At 45.1% G+C, this 13,265-nt stretch overlaps 1 protein-coding gene across 5 annotated transcripts in view; it reads right to left on the bottom strand.

The window, feature by feature from the left end:
• Positions 1–13,265, bottom strand: part of Bbs9 (Bardet-Biedl syndrome 9) — a 379,885-nt gene that overhangs the window by 340,962 nt on the left and 25,658 nt on the right. For all 5 annotated transcript variants that reach the window (XM_060371023.1, XM_060371015.1, XM_060371029.1 and 2 more), the window contains exon 5: positions 6,081–6,194. In XM_060371023.1, the coding sequence (XP_060227006.1) occupies positions 6,081–6,194 (114 nt within the window). The remainder of the gene's footprint in view (positions 1–6,080; positions 6,195–13,265) is intronic.

Below are 13,265 nucleotides of genomic sequence, written 5' to 3'. Positions count from 1 at the left end.
TGGGGGATGTGGGTATGTATCACCAACATTTCATTTTGGAGACTTTCTTGGACTTCCTTTATAAACCAAAACATGAAGCAAAAGATGACACTGAACATAAACACATAACCTAGAAGTCACCAATGTTTTGACATAATCGATGACTAATCAAAATTAATTCACTGGGGGTAAGCAGCAGGTAAAGGCACGAGCTGTCAAGCCTGGTGGCGGGAGTTCATTCCTCAGGACCTGTGCGGTGGGAGAGAATGAGCCCAGCAAGTTGTCTTCTGACCTTCACATGTACACGATAGTTCATTTTCTCCTCGTTCTTGCTCCTGCTCTCTCTCTCGCCCTCCCTCTTCCGACACACACACACAAATAAATGTAACAACGATTTTTAAATTTCATACTAAAGTTGGCCCAAAGCAGGCTATAGTCCTTTCTGATAGGAAAGTCACTCCAGATTGAAAAGTAGCCCCGTTAAGGAGGAGGTTGGGATAGTTAATCCCACGGGCTTCTTGATGCTAAGTGAGAGCACTCTTTTCTCATTAAAGCACTGAGAAGCAGGAGCAAGGACGGGCAGGGGGAGGGCCAGAGTGTGAGTGGGTGCCTGCAACTCAGCATCATCACTCAGAAACACAAGCTCAGACTCTCAAGTCCAACTTAGAACAATGAGACTCAGAACCCGAATTTTACCACGGTCTCGTGATTCAGATGCAAATTAAAGTTTCAAGTGCACACGGTGGAGGAAGAATTCCCACATTACATCCTGTCGGATGTACCTAATAATTTTTGCTTTAAACAAAAAAAAAAAAAAAAGCTTCTTCGCAACTTGAAGAAGTTATACTTTTAGTCAAAGGAAGAAACGTCAGGATAAATTTCTTCATTCGCGATTTTTGCTGTTTTGTTTTCGGAGGCCAAGCTTCACGTCGCGGCCTCGACCTCCCGCCTCCGCCTCCGCAGTGCCCGGATTACACCGGCCGCCGCTGGAGGCCGCTTCCCCTCCGAGCCAGGGGCAGGCCCAAACCATGTCCAAAGCTGTAGAGGCCCGCCATCTAGTGGTAGCTGGTTCTGATGCGCGGCCCAGTGTCCTCCCACCTAGCGTAAAATAGCACCAGGTTTGCTTTTTACTTGGTTCCTTTCCTAAAACTACAAATTTTCCTCGCATTGTTAACTCTAAGTAACTTACAAAGCAAAAGAATGACTCGCTCCTGAGTGGTTCCAGCATGCACCGGGAGGGGCCTGAGCCAGCCTCCACTACACAACCCTTTCCAGCCGGTTCCAGCCTGGCCTACAGGAGACCTTGTCCCCAGAAAGGCAAAACACAAACAAACCAAAGCAAGCAGCACTGACGGCCCGAGATGAGAGTGACTGCGCTGGCGACGGGGGAGAGAACGAGACTCCTGTCAAATGAACACACCTTGGGGGTGACTTGTTTTCTTCTTCCCAGTGCTATACCTTTTACTGCTTGTTTCACGTATCACAAAACAAAACAAAACAAAACACAATGACAACCGCCAGACTTCGTAAGGCAGTTCGGTTTGTTTCCTGAGCGGGTCTTGTCTGGTTCAGGCCAGCCTTGGACTCCCGGAGCTGAGCTGCAATTCCTGATCTTCCTGCCTCCGCCGAGTTCTGTTTCAAGCTGTAAAATGTTTTGTTCTCAACCAAAGAAGAGTAAAGGGTGTCAGAAGGGCACATTTTAAACGTGAAACACAATTCAAGGGCTAAGAGAAGGACAGGTGAGGCTTTGTTTTCAGCTGGTCTAGTCGCATTTATTCATGAAAATCCCTCTTCACTCATCTTAGGTTCAAAGCTGAGGTCCTTCAACCAAAAACAGGCTTCGAGCAGAAAAGCAATGAAATAATAGCTCATATTGTTATAATATGGAAAAAACCGCCGCCACACAATACGCGTGGTAGAAGGAAATCTATTTGAGGAAAGAGAAGGGGAGGGGAGTTAGGGCCTGAGTGAGCCAGGAGGGCAGAGACAGAGACAGAGAGAAACCGAGAGACAGAGAGAGACAGTAAGAAGAGAGTAAGAGGGAAGAGAGAGGTAACAGAACCCTGGAGCATGTTTTGTCCTGGGCTCCTGGCAGGTGATGACGTCAGAGGTTGCTAAGCAACCTAGAGTGGCCCAGCGGGGCTGTCTACCTGCCAACATATATGACCTGAGGGCTTCCGTGAGCAAATGAAGAATTTCACTTGTGAATTCTAGCCCACGTTGGCCAGAAAGCCTCGACAGGACAACAGGGTGTGAACAGACAGTCCCAGCTGGAGCCGCTCAGCAGGGGTTCTGTCAGAGCAGTCCCTGTGAACCCTCACTCCAAAAGAATATTCCTCGCCTTGGCTTAGAGAGCCCACCGCTCACGTGAGAGTCACATTACCTCTGGAGACCATCTACCCATCACTGGGGGGTTCACTGCTCATTTGTTTGTTTTACTGCTAAAAAGAGAGCTCAGGCCTCAAATGCAAAACCTACCTGAGCCACAAGCCCAGCCCTAAGAGCCTGTGATTTAGAAGATCAAGTCCTGAACCCCATCACATTACTCTGGAAGTCCATTACGAAACCCACCAAAAGTGTTGCACCAAAGCAAAGAATGTGTTTATTTTAGTTAGTTGTCTGATGATAAATAAAAACTCCAGTCTGCACAGCATTTACTATGTAACCTGAATCACAACAATGCCAGAAAAACAACCACTTTAAAGAACAGAAGTACTGTCCTCAGATCTTAACTGTTTGGATTCCAGATGTACAGGAATTTTGCTTCCATTTGTTTGTCTGTCTGTTTGTTTTGAACAGGGCTGGAACTCACTCTTTAGCCGGGGCTAGTCTTGAATTCACAGCAATCCTGCCTCAGCTTCCTGAATACCAAGAGCAGAGGCATAAGCCATCACACCCAGCTAGATCCATAGAACCTAGCAATTTGCTTTGGTGATTTGGTGAAAGAAACAAATTAAGAACGGCCAAATAGACAAGGAAGATTAGGTCCCCCAAGCGATGTCAGACATTTTCAGAAGCAAACTGATCACCAATTTGAAGGGGGGAGGGGTGGGAAGAGGCACTTCCTCCACATTGCCTCAGACAAAGCCCACTCTTCCTCTTCTCTCTTCACTTAACTGTGTCCTCAAACATTCCTGTCACTCAGTCAAGAACTTCTATAACCTAGTCAAATGTTTTGTTCCATATTAAGTTTAGCTACACAAAACGACTTGTACATCACAAACAGAAATATTCAAGATTGGGGCTGGAGAGAGAGCTGAGCAATAAAGAACGTGCTTTGCTTTGGGGTTTGTTCGTAGATTTGTTGCATGTGGGTGTTATTCCTGCATGCATGTGCACCCTCTTATGCCTGGTGCTAGCATCGGAAAAGGGTTTCAGATTCCCTGGAACTGCAGTTATAAATGGTTATAACCCACCGTGTTGGGTGTTGAAACTGAACCCGGGTCCTCTGCAAGAGCAGCCAGTGTCCTTAACCACTGAGTCATAGCTCCACCCCCACCCCCCCGCTGTTGCTCCTAAGAAGGATTCAGGTTGTTACCAGCCCCTTATAGCAGCTCACAACCATCTGGTTCGAGGGAATCTGATGCCCCCTGGCATCCTCGAGAACCTATATGCATGTGGTACGCATAAACACACACATCCACACACAGTAAAACATGAATTTAAAAAACAACACTCCCAGAAGCTAAAATATCACAAAATTTCTAATCACAGATCTGCAGGTGATACACGACATATATGCAGACACAACCATGTTGGTATAATGTTCTTTTGAAATGTATACACCTTACCCTTGTTCATTCAAATGCTGATTTCTCTCCCCCACTCTCTGGTTTCAATCTGGACATTGCATTGTGATACTTATTCTAAGCGTCACCTGTCTCAACTTTGTGTAAACATGCCAAAATAAAGCAACTAGCCACAATGTTGAGCAATAGAAAGGAAGCAGGAAGAGAGGGAGGGGCCAGAGGACAGGAAAAGAGTGGGAGGATGAGAGCCGGGAGAACAGAGGCAGGAGCAGAGATCTTGGAATGACATAGAGAGATGGACTGGACCTAATATATCACTAAAAGCAAGTATAATGTGGGAAATCTAAATGTTAGGAAACTATGAGGGCTTGGAGGTTTAGGATGGAACAACCATTGCCCAGCATTGTGTTCTAGGTTAATTAAATAAATCCCAGTGTCTGTGTGGTGATTTGGGTATACAGCTGTTTAGGATTAACAGCAACTTTACCAGAAGATATATCAATAGTAAATATTAATAGTCACATACAACCCAACCACAAAACCATGCGTTGCCACAACCCTGTACCACAACTCCTCTTCAACCGTGCTACACTGTAGTGAAAGAACAAGAACTACAAACCAGAACCCTCTTGTTCAGCACCCTGGTGAATCTAAACTCCTGGGTCTGGATGGAAGTACTGCAGGAAGCCTTTTTATTGCTTGGAAAAAATAAATATTCAGAGGAGGAGGAATGAGCTTAAGCCAGAAGAGCCAGCCTTCTCCTTTGGTAGATTTATCCCAGACAGTCAGAAAAGAACTGCTTCTGTACTGAACATACATATACTATTGTTCTGGTAATTACTAGCACAATATCACAGCCATTTGCATGGCATTCATATGCTGTTAGGCATTATAAGTAATCTAGAAATTACAAGGCATACAGAGGAAGCCTGACATAATGGAACAAACCGGTGGCTCTAGCACTTAGAAGCTTGCACTGTGAGTTCAAGGCAAGCCTGGCTCACAGAGTGAGATCCAGGTCAGCCTGGACTACAGTATGAGGCCAGATCTCAAAAATAGAAACATACATACATGCTTGCTTGCATACATACATACATACATATGCACATACATACATACACACATACATGCATAAAATAACAAAGCAGCCATGCATACAGAGGTCATGATATGTGTAGGCTAGATACAACCATGGCCCACTCATTCAAGGAACTTGAGAATTTGCTGATTTTGTTACTTGTGGTGAGGTTGTGAAGTCTATCCTGAAGCCCAAAGATCCCAAGGGTATCTACTTGGTAATGGTGATGTCTTTGCAGACTCTGGGAGAGGGCTTCTCCACAGGTCACTGTCCTTCATTCCAGAGATCATGACTCGATGAGTGGTATCAAGTCTGTATTTAAGTCCCCATCTGTCCCAGGCTTTCCGTACAGAAGGAGTCCATGGGCTCTCTTCCCATGAGAAAGTGTGTAGGCTGGCCATTTTGTAGTCCCGCCTTCCTTTAGCAGGTACAGCAGGGACCATCACTAAGATCAAAAAGCCATGCTGGTGGTGCAGTGGTGGCACATGCCTTTAATTCTGGCACTCGGGAGGCAGGGGCAGGGCCATCTCTGAGTTCAAGCCCAGCCTGGTCTAGAGGGCAAGGTCTAGGACAGCCAGGGCAACACAGAGAAACCTTGTCTCGGAAAAAAAAAAAAAAAACAACAAAACAAAAAAACTTCAAGCCACTGAAAGTGTAGGCACTTAGCTCTACCATAAAAGAACTCACTTTTAACCAGCTTATAAGGAAAGCTCTGTGGAGAACATACTGTCTTCATTACTTTTCTATTGCCATGACCAAGGCAGCTTACACAGTACAGCATTTAACCTGGCGCTCCTGGTTCCAGAGCCAATGACCATCATGGCGGGGAGCACAGCAGCAGACAGGCAGGCGTGGCACTGGAGCTGAGAGCTCACATCTGATCCACAAGCAAAACACAGGGAGCGCTAACTGGGAATGGATGGGAAATTGAAGCCTCAGCCCACCCCAGTGACACACCCCCTCCAAAGTCACACCTTCTAGTCTTTCCCAAACAGTTCATCAGCTGTGGTCCAAGCACCCAAACAAATCAGTCTGTGAGGGGTTATCCTCATTCAAACCATCACAGATATTTAGAAAGATCTGAAGAGCATATAATAATACAAGTCATGTGAATACCAAACATAGCCATTATTTTAGGTATCTAAATGTAAAATTTCTACTAAAAGACTTACTTAATTCTTTAAGATTCAAACCACATAATATTCCATTGTAATATGACCAAAGTGTGTAAATCTACCACTTCTAATATCATTTCATGATTCAAAGCAAATTACCTTTTATACCACCAAAGGGTCCATAAGTCATATTGCAGGCTGTCCTCTGAAGATGGTGCTCATACATTAATTTTATCTGATATTGGTTTCCATGTTCCACATTACCCAATGTTCCTATGGAGGGGGAAAAAAAAGAGTCTACTTTCAATCTGTTTATACTTTTTATGTTAATTTATTCTCATCCTCTATGTCAGCTTTAATTCAGTTTTAGTGAAATTAAAATTATAAAGCAGTAAAAGATAAGAACAATTAACACATTGGCAACAGAAAAGGCCAACATAATTTTTTAAATATTTAACTTAAACCCTGAAATTCTAAGACTATATTTTTCTACATTTTAGAATAGAAGTACCTTAATTGTTCAAACAAATAAGTAAATAAACTCCTCCTAAAAAATCACCAGTATTTCTTTAAGGACTCCAGCCACGTAATACAGGCCAAGCCTCCCTGCTCTTCACGACCCTTTAATGTGCTCCATGACCCTTCAGTGTTTTCCATGACCCCTAAATGCCTCTAAAACCAGCATCAACTGGAAGACTCTTATAGACATTATCAAGTTCAGTCACCAACATGAGGTAGCCTTAGTCCCCTCTGGACTACAGCTTCTGTGTGCTGAGCCCAAAGAAACATTTCCCTTAAAATTTCACCTCAATGATGCAGGTCTCTTCTCAGACACAGCTGATTCTTCCTCCCCAGCTGACCAGCTCCAATTGTCCCAGCAAAGTAGAGGTTTCACTTTAGGAATTCTTAACTCAAACTATCAATGGCCAATCTAGCCTTTAAAGGGACTCTCAAACTTCCTTTAGGAAGCCTCTATTGTCTGAATCACTCTCAAATTTCTTGTCTTCCAAACTCCCACAGAACAAACCGTTGAGCTCTGAGCACTCAACAACTTTTCTATCACAAAGTTCCAAAGTCTTTGCACAACTGTCTTAGTCACTGTTCTATTGCTATGAAGAGACACCATGACCAAGCAACTCCTATGAAAGAAAGCATTTCACTGAAGGCTTTCTTACAGTTGCAGTTTTAGTCCATTTTCATCATGGCAGGAAGCAAGGCAGTAAGTATGGTAGGAATAGTGCTGAAGTAGTTGAGAGCAACATCCTGCCCCATAGGCAGAAGGAGAGACTGGACCTAGTATGGGCTTTTGAAACCTCAAGTCCATCCACAGTGACACACTTCCTCCAAGAAGGTCACACCTACTCCAAAATGGACATACCACCTAATCCTTCTAAATAGTGCCACTCCCTAATGAATAAGCATTCAAACATATCAGGCTATAAGAGCCATTCTTATTCAAACCACCACAACAATTCTTCCCTAAAACATGATCAACTCTGCCACAACAATAACCCACAACCAGATGCCAATTTCTGTCCTCAAGTTTTTACTGCTTTGGTTAAACACCATGACCATCAACACCCTGGAGAGGAAATGGTTTATTTCAGCTTTCAACATTGCTGAGGAGAAGGAACCCAAGGTAAGAACTTGGAAGCAGTGACTAATGCAGAAGCCATGGAGGAGTTCTGATGACTGGCTTGCTCACCACTTTTACGCTGTCTGCCTTCACAAAGTACCCAGGACCACCAGCCCACTGCCTAAATTGATCCAGGCCCTCTCCCATCAATCATCAGTTAAGAAGATGTATCCCAGGCATTCCCACATCTGGGAATGTTTTCTCAATTGAGGTTTATTCTTTCCTAATGACTCTAGCTTGGGTCAAGTTGATATGAAACTAGCCAGCACACTGTGTCTTTACTAAAGAGCCTACAAACTATTTGACCTTGGCTAAGTAGAGCATAAGCACCATGACTGTGGAGAAATACTTGCTCATTCATAATGCTAAAAAGTGGAATAAGCCTAGATGTCTACCAACGGTAAATAGGTACTAAAAGTGTACAAATAACATTGAAATTGTATTCAGCTATTGTATTCAGAAAGTTGAAATTCATAATGAATAGCTGCGAATGGTGCTGAGAATTAGCAACTGTTGAGTGCTCGGCCCTTGAAAGGGCATTTATGCCACTCCCTCTAAGACTCAAGGAACATCAAGGAAGAGAGAGCAGGCAGTAAGGACCAGATGATAGGGAGAAGGACTATGAAATGCTATCCTAAGGAAATGATACCGCCACTGGAAGGACTCGGCCTGTCAACAATCAGTCACGGCTCAGGGAGGGACTCATGAGTCCTATACCTCACGAACAGCTGGTTACTTCTGGTGAATTCTGGAGAAGGGGCAGTCATTGTCGGCCATTGTGTAGACACTGGTGAGCACCAAAGGATATGCTCCAGGGATGGTTCCAAACCCATGACTACTATGCCAGCCTGTTTTTATGTCCACTTGACACAAGCAAGAATCATTTGAGAGGAGGGGGCATCATTAGAGAAAATGCCATCATATGATACAGCTGTAGGCAGGCTTACAGGGAGGACATTTTCTCAGCTAGTGATTGACCGAGGAACAGATATTGTGGATAGGGATATACCCAAGCTGATCATCCTGGGATCTGTAAGATATCAGGTTGAACAAGCCATGAGGAGCAAGCCATTACATAACACTCTTGCACAGCCTCTACATCAACTCCTGCCCCTAAGTTTCTGCCCTAACTGCCTTTGATGATGAGCTATGACATAGAAGAGAAATATAAATAAGCCCTTTTCTCCCAACTTGCTTTTGGTTATGGTGTTTCATCACGGCATTAGAAACCCTAACTAAAACAGTTAAACGGAGGACACTGATTAAAATCAGTGGGTCATGGAAGAAAAAGACATGCATGTATGAAAGTGACTTGTAAAAAGAGACGAAGAGGTTGACAGGGGTGGAAGGGAGATGAGACAGCAGGAGAAAGCAGACAGAATGTATTATAGACATGCATAAAATTGTCAAAAAAAGCAAATTTGATTAATAATAGTAATAATACTGTAGATGTAAAATACTGTGTGCTCTCTTTAGCCCTGTTTATGGCCAAGCACTTGCTCTGACCTACCTAGCTCTACATTTTTCCATAAAAGGTTTGGAATGCATTACTAAGCTTGACATGCCCGCAACGACTATGAACTAAGAAAGTAATAAAGACAGCATATAACCCTTGGAGAGTCCCAGTCCTTTCTGAAGTCCATCACCTGATGGCACTCCACCATGATTCGTGACTTTGTTGTTTGTTTTGTTTTTTTTTTGCGGGGGTTGTTTGTTTGTTTGTTTGTTTTTTAGTTGTGGTGGTTGGCACTGTTAAAGGATGTGGCCTTGCTGCAGTAGGTGTGGCTCTGTTGGAGGAAGTGTGTCACTGGAGGTGGGCTTTGAGGTTTCAGATGCTCAAGCCAGGACCAGTGTGGCATTCTCTCCCTGCTGCCTGCCAATCCGGATTTTCAGCTCCTTCTCCAACACCACATGTGCCTACATGCCAACATGACTATAATGGACTAAACCTCTGACACTGTCATCCAGCCCCAATTAAAGGTTTTCCCTTATAAAGGCTGCTGTGGTTGTGGTGTCTCTTCATAACAATAGAAACCCTAACTAAGACAATTTTAATAATAGATCACATAACCATTGAGTAATTTTGCTCAGAATAAACTGTTTTCTTATTTTCTTAAAGTAGAGTCCACATTGGCATGCACCTATAATCTCAGGTATTCCTCAGAAAGCCCAGGCAAGAAGAGGCCTTGAGTCCAGAAGTTTAAAACTACTGTAGGCAACATCGCAAGAGGAAGGAAAGGAGAGGAAGGAGGGGAAAGAGGGAGATTAGAGGAGAGAGAAGAAAGGGGCGGGACAGAGGCAGGTAATGGGAGATGGAAAAAAAGGATAAGAAAGCAGTGGAAAAGAAGGAGCCATTTCCAGAATGTGCCAGAATGTGTCACTCTTCAAAAGCGCCTCTTTTGTATCTGGTCTTGAATCTCTAGAAATAGAGCTTACAATTTTCCTTTCTGTAAATAGATTAACTACCCCCCCCCCCTTTTTTAGGGACAGGATCCCAAGCTAGTCTTTAATTCACTTATCAACCTCTGCTTTGCGAGTGCTACAATGACGGGCAGGCAGCTTAGAACTGAGCAGAGTGCCATGTATGAAGCAGGCTCCACTTTAAAGGACTCTCTCCTGTACCAGGAAGAGGACGACTCTCAGCTGCTGCGATGGAGAAGGCCCGGACTGAATCTGCGGAAGCGAGTTTCTTTTGCTTTTTTAATTGTTTTTATTTGTGGGTGGGCACATGCCGCATGTGTGAACTGAAATGCACATCTTTTTGTCGCTGTCCTGCCTTTTCGGTGGCCACTATACTTTTCTTTCTAAACAAACGTTCCCTTTATCTCTGCTCAGAACTAAGCCCTGCGTGATTCAGGCCCACAGGAAATGAAGGCTCTACACTGCCGGTGACATGACCAGCTTCTTGGGTCAGACATGTCGGATGCCCCCAAGTCTACATACTCAAAACCTTACATTTAAAAACCTTACTCAGGTAGAGGGAAGGACTGGCTTTCTTCCTCTGCATTCTTCACCTTGCTCAGTCTGGCACTGCAAGGTAAAGGGATGTGCTAAATTAAAGTTAGGCATGGCCTGAACCTAGCAGTACATCGACACACTGAGTCCACCTCAGAACAGTCTGCACCAATCACAGCAGCCAAGCTTCAACCAATGGCATGTGATCAGCGCAAGCTCAAAGCCAATCAAGCTCTTGCGGCGCCTCGCAGCTAGCTTTCTGCCCTGCAGTGATGCCTGCTGCACTGCAGAGAAGCTCTCGAAAGCTCTCCTGGTTCCGAGCCCAAGTCCCAAGTCACTCCTCACTCAGTTTCATGCACCTCGAGTCATCAACAGAGGGAAGCAGCAACAAGAGGATGAGCGCTTGGAGGCGAGCCACTGCTGTTCAGTCCCAAGCCCTAAAAAGGTTACCTTTCGCATGCCTAAACAACAGAGATCCAAGAAAAGCCCAGCCTCTATGAAGAGTGTAGAAGAAGGGGCGGGGGGCGGGGGTCAATAGTAAGAAGAAAATCAGTAATCATGTCTAAGCCAGACACACTGGAAAGGGAGGGGACAAACAGCTAAGTTACCGCATGGACCTAAGAAGGGTTCCGGCTCGGAGAGGCAGATGGCCTACCACATAGAAACTACAGGTTTCTGCGCCCCCATCTAGACCAGCCCCGCCGAACAGGGAGAGTGCTTACGCACGCCTTCAGCCTAGAATAAGCATGTGTCCAGACAGGGGCACAGCCACATACGGGGTCAGATCTATCGAAGGCGCCTATGGATACATATTCAATATATGTGCTATAATTTGTTTTATCTTGGTAACCCGTCTTCTGGCCAATCTAATGCCTAATGCCTCCCATAAAGAAGTTTGTTATATAAAAGAAACGATTTTTTTTTTTCCATTTCTCTACATTCTTCACAGTCTCAATCTGGCTTGGGAAAACGGAAGAGCTGATAGGCAAACGGGCCCTCCTGACGCCCGTCCCAACATGATCTCTTCACCTCCAAGCTGCAGCTCCCTGACTGCCACTGTAGGGGACACATGGCCTCACTCCGACTGCTCACTGTGTCAGAGGGGACTTCTCACGGCCTTGCCCACCCCCACCCCCCAAAAAACCCACTGCTGATGAACTCAGGCTCGGGCTCTGTTGAGGTGGAATTAAACCTGGCTGGAGGATGCCTCCATTCTTGAAACGAAGGCACAGTCTGAAAACACATCAACAAGCTGCAAGTCCTACTTAGGAGTCTCACCATTCACAGCAGCCACAGCGGCCCAACGGTGAACACAAACTTAACAATGCCTATTAGGAAACACAAGACTACTTAAATAAATTAGGCCTAAACTTGAAACAGGAGAAGGAAACTGGGTAAGCCGTTGAAGGAGAGACTTCAGAAGCCAGCAGTTCCACCTCTCACCCTTCACCATCATCAGTTTCCAGTTGAGCAGCAGCTGGAAACATCCATAGTTCTAGCCCAAGATCTGTCCCGCCCTGAGGCCAGAAATACCAAAACTGTTGAGGGCACTGGTTCATGCTCTTTCTGGTTTCTTCATTTTAACATTTTTTAAAATTTATTTATTATTTATTACAGTGTATTCTCTTTGTATCCAGGCTGTAGCCCCCTCCCTTGTCTCCTCCCAGTTCCACCCTCCCTCCCTTTTATCCCCTTAGGCCCTTCCTTTGATAGGGGAGCTTCTCTTCCCCTTCTATCTGACCCGAGCCTATCAGGTCTCATCAGGACTGCCGCATTGTCTTCCTCTGTGACCTGACAAGGCTGCACCCCCCCAGGGGAAGGTGATCAGAGAGCCGGACACTAAGTTCATGTCAGAGACAGCCCCTGCTCCTCTTACTAGGGTACCGATATGGAGACTGAGCTGACCATGGGCTATATCTGAGCAGGGGGTCTAAGTCCTCTCCATGTACAGTCCTTGGCTGGAGTATCCATCTCTGCAGGTCCCCTAGATCCAGGTTTTTTGGCTCTGTAGAATTCCTGTCCCCTCCAGGTCTTCCTATCTCCTGCTTCTTCCATAACATTCCCTGCACTCTGCCCAAAGTTTAGCTATGAGCATTTGCTTCAATACCCTGATGGGTAGAGTCTTTCAGAGGCCCTCTATGGTAGGCTCCTGTCCTGTTTTATCTTGCTTTTAATCTTTTTATCTTGTTTTTAATCTCTTTCTCCTCTTACATAGCAACCTAAATGAGCCCAGTTACCTATGTGAGAACATCCAAACCTGTAGCAAAGACACCAGGACAGAGACACATGGCCACCTCACGAGTGGGACAACTGGGCGGACCTGATCATCCTCCCAGGCCAGGAAAGCCTTATGAAGCCCTCCAGTCTCTGCTGTAGGGGGCACTTCCTGCTTCTTGTCTCTTGAAATACAGCTTCCTTCTGAAATCCATTCTTCACGTTCTAAGGACAAGGGACCCACAATCCACTGGCACATGCTGGCTTTGGTGGATCTTGAATGACCAGGAACTGAGACCCTCTGAGCCCCCGGCACACACACCATTTGCACTCCACTGAGCTGAGAAGGCCTCTGTCACTCAAAGATACACTACCATGCCCTCCTGCCCCCACTTTCTCCTCCCAAGTATCAAAATGACACTAGAACTTGTGTTCACTCAAAATTCCAAACGCACTAATAGACTTCCAAATTTAAGAAAACACATCCAAAAGTCACTGTAGCTGGCAACAGTAAACATGCCTTTAATTCCAGCAGTAGA

Source organism: Meriones unguiculatus, chromosome 1, assembly GCF_030254825.1.
Source record: "Meriones unguiculatus strain TT.TT164.6M chromosome 1, Bangor_MerUng_6.1, whole genome shotgun sequence".
In the NCBI taxonomy this organism is placed as follows: Eukaryota; Metazoa; Chordata; class Mammalia; order Rodentia; family Muridae; genus Meriones; species Meriones unguiculatus.
The sequence above is the reverse complement of the archived record's forward strand: the minus strand, read 5'-3'. Positions and strand labels throughout refer to the sequence as shown.